Source organism: Bemisia tabaci, chromosome 4 (genome assembly GCF_918797505.1).
Source record: "Bemisia tabaci chromosome 4, PGI_BMITA_v3".
NCBI lineage: Eukaryota > Metazoa > Arthropoda > Insecta > Hemiptera > Aleyrodidae > Bemisia > Bemisia tabaci.
In genome coordinates this window covers 17,423,989-17,440,943 of record NC_092796.1, presented here as the reverse complement: position 1 = coordinate 17,440,943, position 16,955 = coordinate 17,423,989, and the positions used below count along the sequence as shown (strand labels likewise).

At 37.5% G+C, this 16,955-nt stretch overlaps 2 protein-coding genes across 2 annotated transcripts in view; both read right to left on the bottom strand.

Annotated features, from left to right (window-relative positions):
* wkd (TBC1 domain family member whacked) overlaps positions 1-1,421 on the bottom strand; it is a 44,954-nt gene extending 43,533 nt beyond the window's left edge. The window contains exon 1 of the mRNA XM_019047509.2: positions 1,060-1,421. The gene's annotated coding sequence lies outside the window, so the exon portion shown is untranslated. The remainder of the gene's footprint in view (positions 1-1,059) is intronic.
* A 4,407-nt stretch (positions 1,422-5,828) lies between these two features.
* On the bottom strand, positions 5,829-16,896 carry Tpr2 (Tetratricopeptide repeat protein 2). The gene is made up of 10 exons (XM_019047440.2): positions 16,625-16,896; positions 14,928-15,019; positions 13,493-13,617; positions 12,112-12,300; positions 10,490-10,762; positions 9,437-9,601; positions 8,985-9,150; positions 7,611-7,757; positions 7,021-7,170; positions 5,829-6,254 (listed from the first exon to the last, which is right to left on the bottom strand). The coding sequence occupies exons 1-10, from the start codon at positions 16,705-16,707 to the stop codon at positions 6,148-6,150; spliced, it is 1,497 nt and encodes a 498-aa protein (XP_018902985.1). The 5' UTR covers positions 16,708-16,896; the 3' UTR covers positions 5,829-6,147.
* Between the last annotated feature and the right edge of the window lie 59 nt (positions 16,897-16,955).

The following is a 16,955-nucleotide window of genomic DNA, read 5'->3' as shown; positions in this document are numbered from 1 at the left end:
ATGCGTCAAAGATGGGGCATGATGGGGGGGGGGGGCATAAACGAATTTGGGAGTTCCTGGCCCTCCTGTTTCCCATCAGCAAAGCTTTGATGGGCTAATGGGGTCGTCAGGATCGGCTTCTTCAAGATCAATTACCGATGAAAACATCATTTTCGCCAGCATCTACGTCAATTTTGGGAACTAGCGTCTACTTGAGGGGAGATCTGTCCTTTTCAAGTACCTACTTGCTGTGTCAAGGAGTAAATTGAATATTGAAAAACAGGGCTTGGGCTTGACAGATTCTTAGGTGAGTAGCAAAAACAGGTAAAAGAACGACACTCATGGGTTAATGATAGACTCATGGTGACTCTGAGTTAAGCCCAATTTACTCGGTTCACCTTATCATTTAAATTGTCTTCCACTTTTGTCAATGGAAAGTTGGATTCTGTGATATTGACACAAGAGTACACAACAATCGGATGAAAGGTTGGCCGGAAACTTGAATGTGACGTTACCTTCAACTTTTCGATTACCTAACTTTGCATTCAAGTGACTGTAGGCACTGACAATTGGATGGAAAGTTGAATGGCGAGTTGAAACGAAATCTTCCAGCCGACATTGACAGGAGCTGTATCTTGGCAAACCAGAGGCTGACAGAGAGGCCAAATACCGTTTGCCGATATCACGCAGCAAGGGCAATTTTCTTACGTTCAACTTTTGGTCCACATTTGACTGATGAATAGTTGACCCGTGTGAATTGGGCTACATGGTCAGAAGGTAGAAATCATATGTTCGCTAGAGAACAGTAGTTGCTGGCTGCTATGCGACTTCATTACATAACGAAAACGAACTCTCAGAGTAATTATATCAGACATGCAAAATGAGGGGAGAATGAAATGAACCAACTGTGGTATGTAAAGGTGGAGGAAAAGAATTTTAACGGCTGCTCCAGCGCTCAATTAAGGAAATGAAAGTTTAGGATCAGGGAGACTATCAAGAGAAACCAGGGAGGTTCCGAGTCTTATTAAAGGAAAGCGGATGAATTGGTAGAACTTATACCAAACAGTGGACTGGATTTACCTGCTTATGAGATAGAGTTAAATCCAACCTGGGCTAATTGAAACGAATAAGCAAACTTCACCAACTGATTATCAACACAAGAATTCACTCACTAAACATTATGGAAAAAATGGAAACGGCACTACCTAGTAAAATTGAACACTTGGAGATAATACCCGATGACAGAACGTGTCACGAAATTAACTAAGTACTTCCGATTTCGCGATCGACTGACAAATAGCTTCGAGTTTGGAAAATTATCTAATTGTCACCTCCTCTTTTACAATTGATAATAATACATAATAGGGGAGGGCAGAATGGAATCCAAGATCCAAAAATCAACTAAACCAAATGAAAGTCCATTTCGTATGTAGTCGTAGAGAACACAGTAGAGGGGGTGAGCTTTTTTGCTTTCTTGCGCTGTTTATAGAGAGCAGCACATACAGTGGGCAAATTTAATGGCGCGTAATTTCAAAAAACCTCTCTCAAAGTCTCTCTCGCACACGTTACACGTTAGCGGACTGCCTGGCTGTTTTCTGTCTCCCTCGCACACCGTAGCAGCCTCCCTGGCTGTTTACTGTCTCTCTCGCACACTCACGCGACCAGCCAGGCGATTTTCTATCTCTTGCACACTTAGGCGTCCTGCCTGGCTATTTTCTATCTCTCTCGCACACTTTAGCGGGCTCCTTGGCTGTTTTCTGTCTCTGTCTTGCCCAGAGTTCTTTATCCTCCAATGAAGCAGCAATTAGTTCGGGTTACGAATACACATCCAGCTACATACAGACTCATACAGACAGACGCGTGAGTGTGCGAGAGAGACAGAAAACAGCCAGGCAGCCCGCTAATGTGTGCGAGAGGGACAGAAAATAGCCAGGCGGGACGCCTAAGTGTGCGAGAGTGATAGCAAATCGCCTGGCCAGACGCGTAAGCGTGCGAGAGAGACAGAAAACAGCCAAGCGGACTTTCAATGAACCTTCAAGTTCATTGATTCCGAACTTATACCTGGCCTTTTGGTATCCGATCTTGATTTAATGGCAAAAGACGCTGGTATTAGCTATCCCCTCATTTAGGCGAATACCGCAAATGGCCCGGCTTTTGTACAGGGCCGGATTTACTTACTTGCCGCCCGTGGGCGGCCTGTATTTTGCCGCCCCCTTCTCATTCGTTTTGAAACATCAATAAAAACCATCAAGTGAACGTGCCGGAGGCGGAGGGGTTCATAAGGCGCGTTTACTCGTTTCGACACATTTTTTGCGAGAGTCCTGTCAACACTATACTAGCAAAAGTTCACGGAACTTGGCGCGATAGTTAAGTTCCGTAAACCTATCTCTGTGTGGACAATGCCTTCCATTTATATGAAATGAACGAAAAAATAAGGACAGAACAAACATAAATGTGGTTTAATAATTTTAACTTCCGCCGCCGACCGCTGCTGCACGCACTGTGTTTGACGCAATGCATGAAGTATTCATGCAGTCTTGTAGGCGCTATGCGTTTCGTGCCGCCCGCACTGTCTTTGCGTGCTATGCGTGAAGTATTCATGCAGTCTCGTAGGCGCTAATATGTGTTACATGCCGACCGTCGCGTCGAGGGCTTCTCCTTTACATCTCAAGTCCTCGTCATCATTGCTCTCTACGCCGCGCCGTTCCAGGCCAAATCCGTGTTCGGTTTCTCTCTTAGTCTTAACTCGACTAATAAAAGGTGCTGTCTATTGTATCACAGAGAGACGAAAAAACTAGAGATACACCCTCAGGAAATGAGAGATTTTGTCATCTTTTCTAGTTTGTAATTTTTTCCGAATTTTCTTTATACTTAGCTACATTTAAAAAAATTTCAAAATTTGCCGCCATGGGCCGCGGCTCATGTGGCCACCCCCTAAATCCGGCCCTGCTTTTGTATCAGATCTCGGATCTGAACTCAAACCGGCTTACTCATCTTTGATATTTTGAGTGTGACAATTTAAAATATCCATTTCTAGCTTACTTAAACATACATACGTACATAAAACCCACTTTCACATCGCTCTTTGGTGCTCTGCAGCACCCAGCTGCCTAAGTCTCTTGTCCTCCCAAAGTCCCTCAGGGAGTTGGCAGCACTCCTTGGCTTATTTATTCACGAGGAAACAAAATAACTTTCTACTTAGAATTTTTACAAAATGTTTTTTCATTGGAGAAGAAAAATAGCAGATATTCTAAATAACTTCAGTTAAGTAATTTGTTCTCTAATAAAAATAAAGCATAAATAAATAGAGAAATCTGAAAAATGAGAAGATTATGTGGTTTCCATTCTAAGTCCAAGCATCGATGTTCATTGCTAGTTGAGAATAAAGAGGACAAATAAAGGTATTACAATTTTTCTCATGTTCCATAATTTTATTAGATAGTAGCCTTTTTTAATTACATTATAGATTGAATAACAGAATGGTCTTATCCATGATTCACATCTAAAAAGAAATGTTAAACTCACTCCTTAAAAGAAACAGAACAGAGGAAACAACTCAGCAGGAGAGTACGAAGCAAATATCTGTTTGTCTGATTACACGATGAGCAAAGAAATAAGCCTAATGAGATAAAAAGAGGTTCTCAGACAAACATGCCAAAAATCAGAACTGGTTACATCACTTAAGACCAGAAAGTTTTTGCTAAAATAGAGCAAGCCTAAACTCCTTTCTTACAATAACTTCACAGTATACGATTGGCCTACACTACCAAATAAATACTAGAAAGTAAAAAATTATCTTAACCAAATGCAGTTGGAAATTTTTTTGAAACCATTGAGGTACAGAAACTTTTTGAATTTTCTTAAATGAAATATAGGCTTCATTAGATGCAGGGTTATTCTCTGAATTTTTTATCTTTTCTTTTTTTGAACGTTATTCAGTGCTTTTTAGAAAAGTTTACACTACAGATATAAGATAGTTCACAAAATTGAATAACTCTTCCGAAGACAAATTTTATCGATATTTCAAGCTGAGCTAAGATCAGATGATGGAGATATACATGGAGAATATTAAGAAAAGACATGGAGAGATCAGAGGATTTACCCTAACAACTAAAATCCAAAAAGGGGTACTGCAGATGAATAATTCAAAATTTTAAAGCATTTTTCATCTGATAGAGAGAGAGAGAAAACTCGATATTGAATGCATGAAAGGTTTACTCATTTTTCTGGACTATTTCATAGATATCCTGTAAAGATGTCAGGCTGTTGTCACAATTTTTTTCCTTCTAAAAAAAAATCATCAAGTATGAGCAGAAATTTTGAAACATTGAAATTTGAAAAGTGGTTTTGAAGTTCAGTCACTGATTTAATTTAGCAGTTTCAAAAGGAAAAAATAAACATTTTACTCAGCACCACACAACTAAAAATATTTCGATTCATCTTCTGAAAAGTGATGAGGATAATGTCTTACATTCCATCATTCGTTGAAGTGATAACTTAGAAATGTATTTAAAATAAAAACTACTACACTTTAATTGGAATTGTTTCAAAATAATAAGTTTACTTTTAGTCCCAATTCTTGCATTCGTGAGGCACTCCTTCAACTGAAATCGGTTTTTCTGGAAAATTTTGTTCGATGAGAAGATGTCTACAGCAAGACAGCATCAAACTTAGATCAAAACTTTTCTCGCACTTTATTTTTGTGGCAGGAAAAAATCTTGGGATACTGCAAATTCTGATTGAAAAATCAAAAATGAGAAATGTGAATCACAGACGTTAACTAAAAACTAGAAGTATCAGTAAAAATACAAAAATTTCAATTGTTAGCACATAATCTTACCAGGTATAGAGATACAAAATAGAAGAGGAGATATTGAAGGACAAAGGAAAACAGAAAAAAGTAATACAATTTAAATAGTCAGGCAGTAATCTTACACATAGGTAAAGAAAAAGGATTGCCCACCAAAACAAGGGGAATAAACAGGGAAATTTCGTAATTAAATTTATAGCCCTTAACTGAAGAACCAATATAATATAATAGCGAATTCAAAAGGAAAAGTAGACAAAAAATGAGGAATTAAAATTAAAGTAAACAAAGTCTGGAAAGAATAATCCCTTGAATGAAAAATTTGCAATTTTTTTTTGAAAAACATAACTACTTGAAATAGAAGGTAAAATCAGATGGGAAAGCATTGCTGTGAAAACTAAAATTGTGTCTGTCTCCGCCATAGAAAGTCTGGAACATTTGTGTCGGGTCTATGTCTGTAAAAAAAAGAAGGAAATCAGGCGTTATTATTATAAAGAAAAAATTGGCATTTTCAGTCTTTTACCTGGTGAACACTTTTGGCTGATAAAATTCAATAGAAAATATGAACATTTTGAGGTTCAAAAAACATTACACTGGCCTCACTAGAAAGTACATTAGATGAGACCGCAGCTGTTAAAGAGGAACCATCATGTCTCATTGCCTCTCTGCCAGATTCATTATTCCTAACGAATCCCTCGTCATGTTGTTGCTGTATTTAAAATAAAAACTACTACACTTTAATTGGAATTGTTTCAAAATAATAAGTTTACTTTTAGTCCCAATTCTTGCATTCGTGAGGCACTCCTTCAACTGAAATCGGTTTTTCTGGAAAATTTTGTTCGATGAGAAGATGTCTACAGCAAGACAGCATCAAACTTAGATCAAAACTTTTCTCGCACTTTATTTTTGTGGCAGGAAAAAATCTTGGGATACTGCAAATTCTGATTGAAAAATCAAAAATGAGAAATGTGAATCACAGACGTTAACTAAAAACTAGAAGTATCAGTAAAAATACAAAAATTTCAATTGTTAGCACATAATCTTACCAGGTATAGAGATACAAAATAGAAGAGGAGATATTGAAGGACAAAGGAAAACAGAAAAAAGTAATACAATTTAAATAGTCAGGCAGTAATCTTACACATAGGTAAAGAAAAAGGATTGCCCACCAAAACAAGGGGAATAAACAGGGAAATTTCGTAATTAAATTTATAGCCCTTAACTGAAGAACCAATATAATATAATAGCGAATTCAAAAGGAAAAGTAGACAAAAAATGAGGAATTAAAATTAAAGTAAACAAAGTCTGGAAAGAATAATCCCTTGAATGAAAAATTTGCAATTTTTTTTTGAAAAACATAACTACTTGAAATAGAAGGTAAAATCAGATGGGAAAGCATTGCTGTGAAAACTAAAATTGTGTCTGTCTCCGCCATAGAAAGTCTGGAACATTTGTGTCGGGTCTATGTCTGTAAAAAAAAGAAGGAAATCAGGCGTTATTATTATAAAGAAAAAATTGGCATTTTCAGTCTTTTACCTGGTGAACACTTTTGGCTGATAAAATTCAATAGAAAATATGAACATTTTGAGGTTCAAAAAACATTACACTGGCCTCACTAGAAAGTACATTAGATGAGACCGCAGCTGTTAAAGAGGAACCATCATGTCTCATTGCCTCTCTGCCAGATTCATTATTCCTAACGAATCCCTCGTCATGTTGTTGCCTTGCCTAAGATATCATTGAGATTTCTATGTATCAGAATTCAGACTTTATTGCAATGACATACCAGGAATAAGTAAATATTTGCTATACTGGGAAATTTTTGACCATCTTTTCACGACAAAAATTTAGATGTGTTTTGGGATTTTCTTCAAAGTGGAAAAAAGCGGACTGGATGTGATAAAAAAAACACCCTATCCGCTTGGAAGAAACGACTTGAATGATTTGTTCTAGTAGATGGTACCTGTTGATTGCAGAGAGTAAATGCCACAAATGTAGATTTGACAAAATTGATTTTTCTTCAAGCTTACTTCACCCACTAGCTTGTTTAAAAAAAATGCACAACCTCTCTCCATTGGTTTCATAGGGTAAGAGTTTAAAGTACACCTGTCTCTATTGAGGGATATTAGATCCAAGCACTAGCAGATCAATTTATTTCACACAGTCATACTGAAATGCAATCCAAGCCTCATATTTTCTCCTTAGCTCATTAATTAGATGGATGTAAAACTTACTGGTTGGACTACAAGCATCATCCAAATCCTGCCCACTGTCATAGCGCATCCTTTTGGTAGGGTCAGATAAGATACCGTATGCCTCACCGACTTCTTTGAACTTTTTCTCTTGTTCTTTCTTCTCATTCTCTGAAGCATTTGCATGTCGGTCTGAAAAGAAATAATACAGATTAATGGTAGCTGATAAAACTCAGAAAATTTAAGCTGAAAGATACTCTTCTACAGCAAACCTTTCTACGCAGAGAAAAATTTACAGAGTTGCAATTTGAAACAGATAAATGACACCGATTAAAACAAATTTTTGGCCACATAGGTACTTCCGGATTCAGTTACACACTCTGTTGAATGAACTTGTATTCTAGGTAAAATAAATGAGGTTTTAGGTCTGTTACACATAACTGATATTATGTACTAAGTGGACTTTTGATAGGAAAAATTGATCATAAATTGTACAAGCCCATCAGAAAAGTCTAGCATTGGGTAGTTTGAATGCTTTAAATATGTGTCACTAACTCTAAATTCTCCGTATTAATTGACATTATCCTAAAACCATCCACTTGGGATGCAGGAAGTAACTCAGGAATACAAACCTGGATGGTGGACAAGTGCTCTCTTTCGGTACGCCTTTTTGATTTCATCCGTCGATGCATTTTTGTCAATACCAAGAATTTTATAGTAGTCTTTTCTCTTTGATTTTTTCAGTGTTAATTTTGCATCTTCATACAAATTTCTGTTTTCTGTAAAATTAAAATTTACAGGGTCAAACTTTATGAAACTAACAAGATAGGGGTCTTCCTCAGGGTCAAAAAAAGGAGAGAGCAAGAGAGAGGAAAGAAATGTTCAATAATGAATCAGATTTAGTTGCGCTTTTCTTAAAATTACATTTTGATAACTGAGCTCCCTCCCCCAAAAGTTTTGTTTTGGTTTTTGCTTGTCTGGAGTTTGAATAGAAGCTTAATGCACGTTCAGGCGCCTTGGTGCATGTATCGAGTTTGATGTATGCTTTTCCCTCAAATTGATCAAATTGTATGGGTTCACAAAAGTTTGGAAAGTTGCAATATGTGTTAAGTGGAATTACTTTGTTCACTCAATTAGGTCCTTCAAAGCTTGTATTATCTTTTCACAACTGTTTGATGATTTTCGTTTAGTTGGAAAAAGGGGAAAAGACTTCAACAATTCAAAAGAAAAGCACTTTAAAATAAAATACTTTAAAAAAAAAGCAGAAGTTGTAAAAGAGTGTTTGATACGTTGCACATTTTACACGTCTTTCACATTGGCATCATTTTCCCAAAAAGCTTTAAAGACTTGTGCATATTTGTGTCCCGCAAGACTTTTAAATGTTCTTAATTCAGAAGAAAGAAATACAGAGAGGTCCTGAAAATGTAGAAAAGTCTTACATGCAATCATATGGATGGCAGGAAAAATTTTAGTGGTCTTTTTTCAATTTTGAAATAATAGATTCCTTGGGAAAGGAGACAAGAAAAGCCACTCAATCAATCAGACTTTTAATGTTCCCTTCCCCTGGAATGATTTCAAATTTTGCACCAATTGCATTTCTCAGATTGTCAACAGCAATGGGCTAGTATTGCTAATCTCTACCTAAACGAAGATGAAAAGATGCGAAACTCTTGACCCTAGAGAATTCATTCCTCTTCCTACATTTCTACCCTCCTGGGCAGGCGTAGGATCGAAAATTTTCTGCATCACTGTCTCTAAATGAGAGAAAGATGGAATGAATGGCATGCTGCATGCCATTCGAGTGAATCAGTCATCCACTTGATTCTCTGAAAGGTAATACTTCCACTGAATTTATTAAACACATGTATTTGGATGAATGTAGCCCATCCTTGTGAATCCATGAAAATCAAAAACAAAAAAACACAAATCTGAGACATTTACAACTGGCAAAAGTAAATGACCAAACTGTTAGGAAAGACAATTTTGAATGAAAAGCGATCAACTACCTCTAGTTTTCTCCTGTTTGTAGGCTTTTTCAAAATCAGCAACAGCCTTTTCATGTTCGTTTAGTCCTTGATAACATTGAGCTCTCCTCAGTAAAGGTTTCAGGTATGTCTCATCCAGCTTCAATGCTTGGGTACAATCTGCGATAGCATCTTCAAGCTTGCCTAACTACAATAAGAATAAAGTAGGATTCATTAATAGAGTATGTAATCATAAAAATATTACATAAAGGTAGATTATAATGTATCAGAAAGATGAATAAATATTGGAAGTGAAAGCTCTTTCACCAACTGAGGTAATGTCTTCTCACACGGTAAAATAAATTTCAAAAACAAAGAGGAAAGAGAGATTTCTGGTTTGAAAGTTCGACCTTTTCTCTGGATTGGCAAGATTTCAAGAATCTTTAATTTAACTTTAAAGAATAGTAATGCAAGTTCAGGGACACAAAACTTACTTTTTGACTAACAGCTGCTCTGTTGGAGTAAAGTACAGCGTTGGCAGTGTTGAACAGTGGGTCCACTGCAAGTGCATCTGTGTATGCTTTGAGGGCTTCTGGTAGTTTACCGGATTTGTAAGAATTGTTTCCATCTTCTTTCAATTTTTGGAGTAGCTTGGCTTTCTGTTCGCAAAACAAAGATAAAATATAATTTCAAACAAGAGATAAAAAATGCTACTCATCGATTGTATGATGTTGGTTGAACGAAGTCAGTTTTGAAATCTGTGCAAGAGTGCAGGATTAATTAGGATTAATGCAGGCTCTTAATAAGATGTACATAGCTTTAACCACTGACGATTCATGGCTAAGGCATGGGTGCAGAGTTTTTAGAAACGAAGGAGGATTTGTCAGTATTTACCAGCATCAGCTCCTTTCTATAAAGATAAATGGCTTTTGTTTTGACCGCATCTCAAGTGAAGACACTGCAGCCTTTTGCCTCGTTGTCATCCCAAAATCAATGAACCTGAGAGGACTTTCGCCAGCACTCATGCCTCTACAGTTCAGAGCTTAATGAGATGGGATGAGTTTTAACCAGCTCAATTCTCTCCTCATTTGAGGATGGGGATATAATGGGAAAGATGCTGATTTATATATCAATTCAAGCGAGGGATAGCTAGCCACTTACTAAGCCACATAACTAGTCTCCTCAATTATCTTACTGATCAGTTGCTCATACCTCAGAGGTACGTGCACATTCTTGAATTGTACGGAGCACATAATATCATCCTTTTTTTCAATCCTTCAGTTCCCTCACTTATTTCAGGCTGTATTGGGTTTGAATGCACTTCACGTAGACGACAATTCATTAACACATGAGTGATGGGATATTTTACATCGACTTGAACCTGCCTTCCTCTTATTAAAACCCTCTTCGATGCACTTTCATTATTGTGGAGAACCTTGAATCACTGACCACGGAGTTGAGAAGCCTTGACATACCTGAATTTTTTATTGCACTTGTTCTCAAAATGTGGAAACAGAAAATGTTTCTAAAAAATCGCCAACACTTACCTTATACATATCTTTGGATTTCTGGTGATCGGGTGCCAATCGCAGAACATGCTGAAAATATGGCAAAGCTCGGTCGATGTTGTTCTGGTAATACTGACAAAGACCAAGAACAAAAATAGCGTCAGCATTCTGTTTATCCTGGTTCACAGCATCGTTTGCAAGTTCTTGGGCTTCCCCTGTACGGTTCAAGTATGCTAAGCATTCAGCTTTGAGTAGTTTCAAAGAAGTAGAGTGTGTCGCTTGTAACAGTGCTCTGTCCACATTGTACACCACCTAAGAGGTAAAATCAGGCATAAGTAATGACACTCATTTTTAAGGACCTACCTTCTACCTTCTACTTTGAAGCAGATTGACACCAAAAAATAGACGATGAACCTAGTGAATCCATCCAGTTTTGCAGGGAACTACACAAATGCTACATATTTAACCCTAACTCTCTCCAAACTAGGGTCTGTTCTGAGAAAACTAACAGATAAAGAGCAGAGTTGGTGACCACTCAGATCAGTAGTATTCAAGGATTGAAATTAAACGCATTGGGTCGTTTCACCAATCAGGAATTATTGGAACCAATTACTTCTTTAACAACAGAAAAAACCACTAATTAACTTCGCAGCAGTTTCAATGGTGCACACTATAAACAAAATACAGGCGATAGAAAGCCCACATCTGCCAACAGGGAGAAAAGAATACAGCATGCACTGGTGACTAAGGCATATACGCTAGCACTTGATTATAGGCTGAACGTCAATTTGGGTCTAGAATACAGTTTTTAACAAATGATTTCATCTAAACTCAAAGTACCATCAAACAGAATGACAGTTTTCTGAAATGGTTAAGGTGAATATATCTTGAGAGCACTAAAAGCCTCCTAAAACTGGCTACTGAAAAAGTCCAAGGACTTGAACAGTCCTTGAATAAAGAGTTGGTGTACATGAGCTTGGTCAATATGTTGGTTGAAGACAGAAGTCGAATTACCACAAGAAGATTTGATTTAGTTTTTGACTAACTATAAACTGCCGTTACAACAAAACGAAATTCCCTCTAGGTGACGGTTTGCCTATGAGATTAGATTTTCATGCTGGCAGTAATGATGACGACATCCAAAATTCTTGATCCACCTACCGAGATGGGTCAATAAGTGGATGGATGCAAACTTTGGCCAAAATTCATCAAGCAACTGAGTTTAGTTCTTGACTGCAGAAGAGCGTTTTTCTCCTCCAGTTGCAGTCCTGGTCGAAAAAGTCGACCAAATCCACCCCTAGAAATTCGCCTTGACAGACCTTTAAAAGAATGTTAGATTGCTATGCCACAGCTCCTGAATTTAAGTGCCATGATGCTTTGTCACAGCAGTTCCATCCATACTTGATCACGTTCTACCATGGTTTTGCACAGATTTGAATACTGTCAATTTTGCACTGTAAACTAGAGGGTCCGTACGTGAAATCTGACTCTAAAGATACTCTAGTATAAGCCTCGATTAAAATACGATTTCCAAGATTCTCTGATTCTTTTTCAGAGCACTATTACATTAATTGAAGGAAAAATTTTATGATGGAAGGATGAGGAAAGACCTCCTTAAATAATAGTGCATTAAGCCTGCTGTTAGGAGAAAAAGTTCTTACTGTTCTGTAATCATTTTTCTTAAGAGCTTTGTCTGCTTCTTGAATGAAGTTGAGTAAGGTATTTAAGTTGTTCCTCTCTGTTTTGATGGCTGCATTGGCTGGTTCTATTTCTTCTGCCTGTCGCAATGTTTTCTCAGCAGAAGCAGTATCACCGAGAGCTATGTAGCACTTAACCAACCGAAGATAACCCTGAAATCAAAACATTTGATAAGAATAGTTATCCATCATTAATTTTTTTGTTTATAAACTTAATTCTGCAAAGCTACTATTTGACCGCATCTTTTGACAAGACTAATTTTCAAGTTTTTTGAGATGGGCTAAAAACATGGACCAAAACTGAAGACCGAGAGTTGGACTTAATTGTGCGAAAAGGAACTAAAATTTCTGACCCATCCATAAAAGCACCTATGTGCATAGAGAAACTAATGGCACATACTTTGCTTCTGAAATGAGCTAAAAATTGTAGTTCTGCATTGCAAAACGTAGTCCAGTTGTACTTTACCCTAGGGAATGTCCCTTTGATTTACAGTAAGTTATAGAAAGAGTTTGTTTAAAAAATAGTAGCGATAAGAAGACCCTTGCCAATAGTTTTCGGAGTTTTCAGAGCTGGTGAAAATGAGCTGTTGTCATTGCATATCAGTTTTACAGGCCAAACAACTCAGCAGAGACATATGAGGCAATGATGATTAGGCTTGGAGTTCACATAGTTTTGATAAGGCAGTTCGTTTTTGACAAGAGCTGCCTTATCAGAATGTATCAGTATTTTAAAAAAAAGCAATACCCCATAGGTATAGACGACGATTCGTTGGAATATCCTTCCACACTGTTCTTGAATGGATTATAAATCGAAGTTGGTCATGAGTGAAAATTTTGAGTTGGAGAATCAAGAAAAGCACTGTTTTAAGTTTTAAAGTAAGAATTCGAAATGTATTGTAGAGCCAAGAGAAAATAACACAGTTTTATCGTTTTTTGAGGCTTTTCTCAGGGAAAAGGGCTCATTCACGGCAACTATATCCTCCCTCATCTCCCTATCTTCTTGGATTGACGTACATTTTTAACACATTATTCTCTGATATGACGTACGCCTTTCCTGAAATTTTCAAGGGCAGGAAATTTTTTTTTCTACTATTGTAATATTGTCAAGTTCTAAACTTTAAAATTACAACATTGGAGCAGGGTCTTCCAACACATTTTTTCATTAACAAGTTTCCTCACATTTTTTATATTAATTTGTTCTTTCAAAACTTTAAGATTGCCTTGTTGCCATTTTACTGAGTTTTTACCAAGATGTGTGCACTGCATCTTGCTGCAACTGCAACTGGATTCAAATGAGTTAGGCTACCATTGTACGGGTAGACTTCAAACAACTAAATCAACAAACCTTCACAAATTTGGAGTCAAGGTCGACTGACTTTTTAGAATCCTCTAATGCTCTCTTGTACTGGCCCATCATGAGGTAACAGGCAGCTCTGTTTCCATAGTAACAAGCAGCTTCAGGGCAGAGTTCTATTGAAACACAGAAAATTATTATTAATTCCAATGAAGAAGGTTTAAAAAAATAGTTTGCCGACATATATACGCACTTCAGCACTAAAGTTAGTACATGCACACACCTGAAGGCTCAATGATTGAAAAAAATCTGTCTATGTATGAAAATAGCATGAGTTGACATGTATACTTTTTACAATTATCTCTCCATCCGTGCAAAGGCTTACAACTGATGACAAATGCTAGATAGGAGGCATTCAAAATTGGGAGGTCCCAAGGGTCTGGGAGGACCAAGAAATACAGGGCACTTACAAAAACCAATTAAGACTTTATTGAACGCCACAGACATATTCCTGTCTAGTGGACAATGGGCCTGTTGCATTTTGCTAGAGCAAAAATAAGAGTTGTTTCTCATAGAACATATCTCAAAAATCACGATGAGCGCATCGGCAAAGTCTGAAATGCACTCCTCACTTCACAATTTGCAGAAGAAATTTGCGTTTTTTGAGCTTCCTGCTTCAAAAACAATACCACGGCACAGGTGAACATTCCGTTAGAGGAGTCATTCCATCTAACCCTTGCTCACAAGGATACTACGCAATATTCAACATAGCCAACGCCATTTTGCCAAAACACATGTGACAGGACGATGTTTCTAACCACCTGATAACAATCGGCGTGGTAAATATCCGCCTTGATTGACCTCGTGCTATCCTCAACTTAAATGCGGAAGAGTCGGCCATGTTGAGCAAGAATTGAACGGAACAACTCCTCTAACGAAATGCTCACGTGTGCTGTAGTATCCTTTTTGAAGCGGGAAGCTTAAGAAAACGCAAATTTCTTGCGCAGATTGTGAAGTTAGGAGTGCTTTTCAGAGTTTGCCAATGTGCCCATCGTGATTTTTGAGACATTATCTATAAGGAACAACTCTTATTTTTTCTCTAGCAAAAGTTTGTAACAGGCCCCTTTACTTTTTCTGATCGCAATTCGTTTTTGAATATCCCTTGGCCAGATAGACTTACCAATAAAAAACACCCCAGAAGGGTGTGTTGTCCGTCCAAAGCCATTGCCTCAGTTTTTTAACAGGCAGTTTTTTATTTGCAAAGGAGCTTTGGCACAGAGCTATCCCCGCACCAGTCTCAATATAGCAATATTTAATCCAAAATCATCCTTGAGACAGATGGGCTCTTTATGGAAAAAAAAAGAAAAAAAAAAGTTCCAAGTAGATTGTTCTATCCTGATTCATGACACCAATGAGTTTTCAACATTCCTTGATACTTTACACCCCCCCCCCCCCCCAAAAGGGTGAAATGTTAGTAATCACTTACTTATAGCTTCATTGTAGTGAATTAAAGCTTTGTCATATTTCTTCCGCTTGAACTGATTGTTCCCTTGCTCTTTTCGAGCTTCTGCTGATCGGCTGCAAGAAAAAAGTTGACATTGTTAAAAATAAAATTTTGAACTGAAGATTTTATCAAAATTGAAAACTTCTGTTTGTGATGAAGGTGAACTTAAAATCAAAAAAGGGTCCACTTGTTTTCTTATCTAATTAATTTCCTGAGTAAAAAAATTGTTGAGGAAGGGAAGTACCGATTAAGAAATTCGACTTTTCAAAATTTTTCGAATGCCTGGAAGCAGAGAGATTTACTTAATCAAGGAATTCTGTTTTTCAGAACTCTTCTGATTAACAAATTGTTTAAAGCTTTCGACTTTCTTTAGAGCAGACGCATTGTATGTTGCGACAAAGGTCAAGTATTGTTTAAGTCACCACTCATCAGTGGTGCCATCTGACTGCATGTATTAAGCTGTTGAGTGGTGCTGATTCGGAGGTGATCAGAGATTGACATTTGTCTCAACATACGATGCGTCAGCTCTAGGAGGTTTCCTATTCTGATACTTTGATACTTGGTTTTCAAGGATGACTCTGGTTTGTAAGCTCAAATTCCTCAAATAAAAGTTCTATAGGTATAGACAATCTGCATACTCCTTTAGTCTGCAGGAAAAGAAGGCGAACGCAAAGGAAAGGAATCAAAGGAAAGCACAATTCACACTATGCTTAGGATCTGATGTGACAAATTTTCCTACTTAATAGTTATGGTCCTCCACTTGAGGCTGTATAGATAATTAGGGATACGGAAATTTCTCTGACTTCGTATTTTTTAAATTGACCTTCCCATTATCAAAACCCTGTTTTTCTAAACAAACTAATGCCCTTAAATCCCCCTGGAGAACAAATCACCACAATTATGCAGGATATTTCCACTACAATGATTCAAACATGTCTGATTTTCACATCGATTTCACAGAAAATACACAATGTATGTGCACGTGAACGTGGCCCTTTCACTTTAAAAACCCGCTTATGGATCTTCCCATTTTCTGTCACAACCAATTACAAACTGCCAGTCAAATGGCCCAGAAGTTATTGAGCCTCTGGATATGACAGCCAACCTCTTGAGGCACTTACTGAATTGTGGTGGGCAATATTAATGGAGATACTTCCATTCCATGACATCGGAATAGTGAGTTTTGATTGGAGAAGTTCATTAGACTTGAGTTCAAAAAGGGAGGGGGAATCTGTAAAATTTATGGAAAAATATCATTTATCAATACCATTAAGATAAATTTCCTGACCTAACTGAATACGAAAGCACAGGATTAACTTTTCATGGAATCTGCAGATTCACAGCGTGGGATTAAGAATTAGCAAGAAGGTTCGACAGATAACATGGGTATGCACTAGGGTTTTCTGCAGTCTAATCTCGAACAATCATGCTCCTTCCAAGTTAGAAACGGAAAAAGGAAAAATAAGACTAATGTTCTGGCGTGTTGCTTGTGGCTCAGCGCCAAGTGTTAACGGGTGCTAGGGATGACCCCATCAATAGGTTGCATTGCATTTTCAATGGACATTCTTTAGCCTCAAAAAAAAAATAAAGCCATTTCGACAAATTTAACAGCGTGTAAAAAGTGATTACACCATACGGTCTTGATAGTTAGAGATCTTCGTTCATTTGAAAGTACTTACTTATCGGGAATGTCCGAGGGCAAAACCACAACATCGTCATCGCCGTCCGCTACTAGGTCGATAGTTTCAATCGGGACTGCCATTCTTGCTGTTCGAACTGACACAATTGTATTAGGAAAACTACCGACTAGCACAAAAAATAAGTAATCAAACAGAGCTGGAAGGATGGATTCCCGAGCTGCGGACAAGAAACTTCGAAAATTCAGGATTAGTAGTCCCACATTATTATGATGGAAACAGGACAAGGGACAAGGACCTGGAAAACAAGAGGACTCCGTAAAATCAACGACAAACACCATCGATGTATTGCAGTGTTGCATGCTTGCATGTC

Excerpts from the sequence above, each read along its gene's own strand:
- Tpr2 (XM_019047440.2), bottom strand. The coding sequence starts at position 16,707 with ATGGCAGTCCCGATTGAAACTATCGACCTAGTAGCGGACGGCGATGAC. Across the intron at positions 7,758-8,984 it reads CAAACAGGAGAAAACTAGAG|AAAACAGAAATTTGTATGAA; the intron begins GTAGTTGATCGC and ends TTAATTTTACAG. Across the intron at positions 7,171-7,610 it reads AGCACTTGTCCACCATCCAG|ACCGACATGCAAATGCTTCA; the intron begins GTTTGTATTCCT and ends ATTTCTTTTCAG.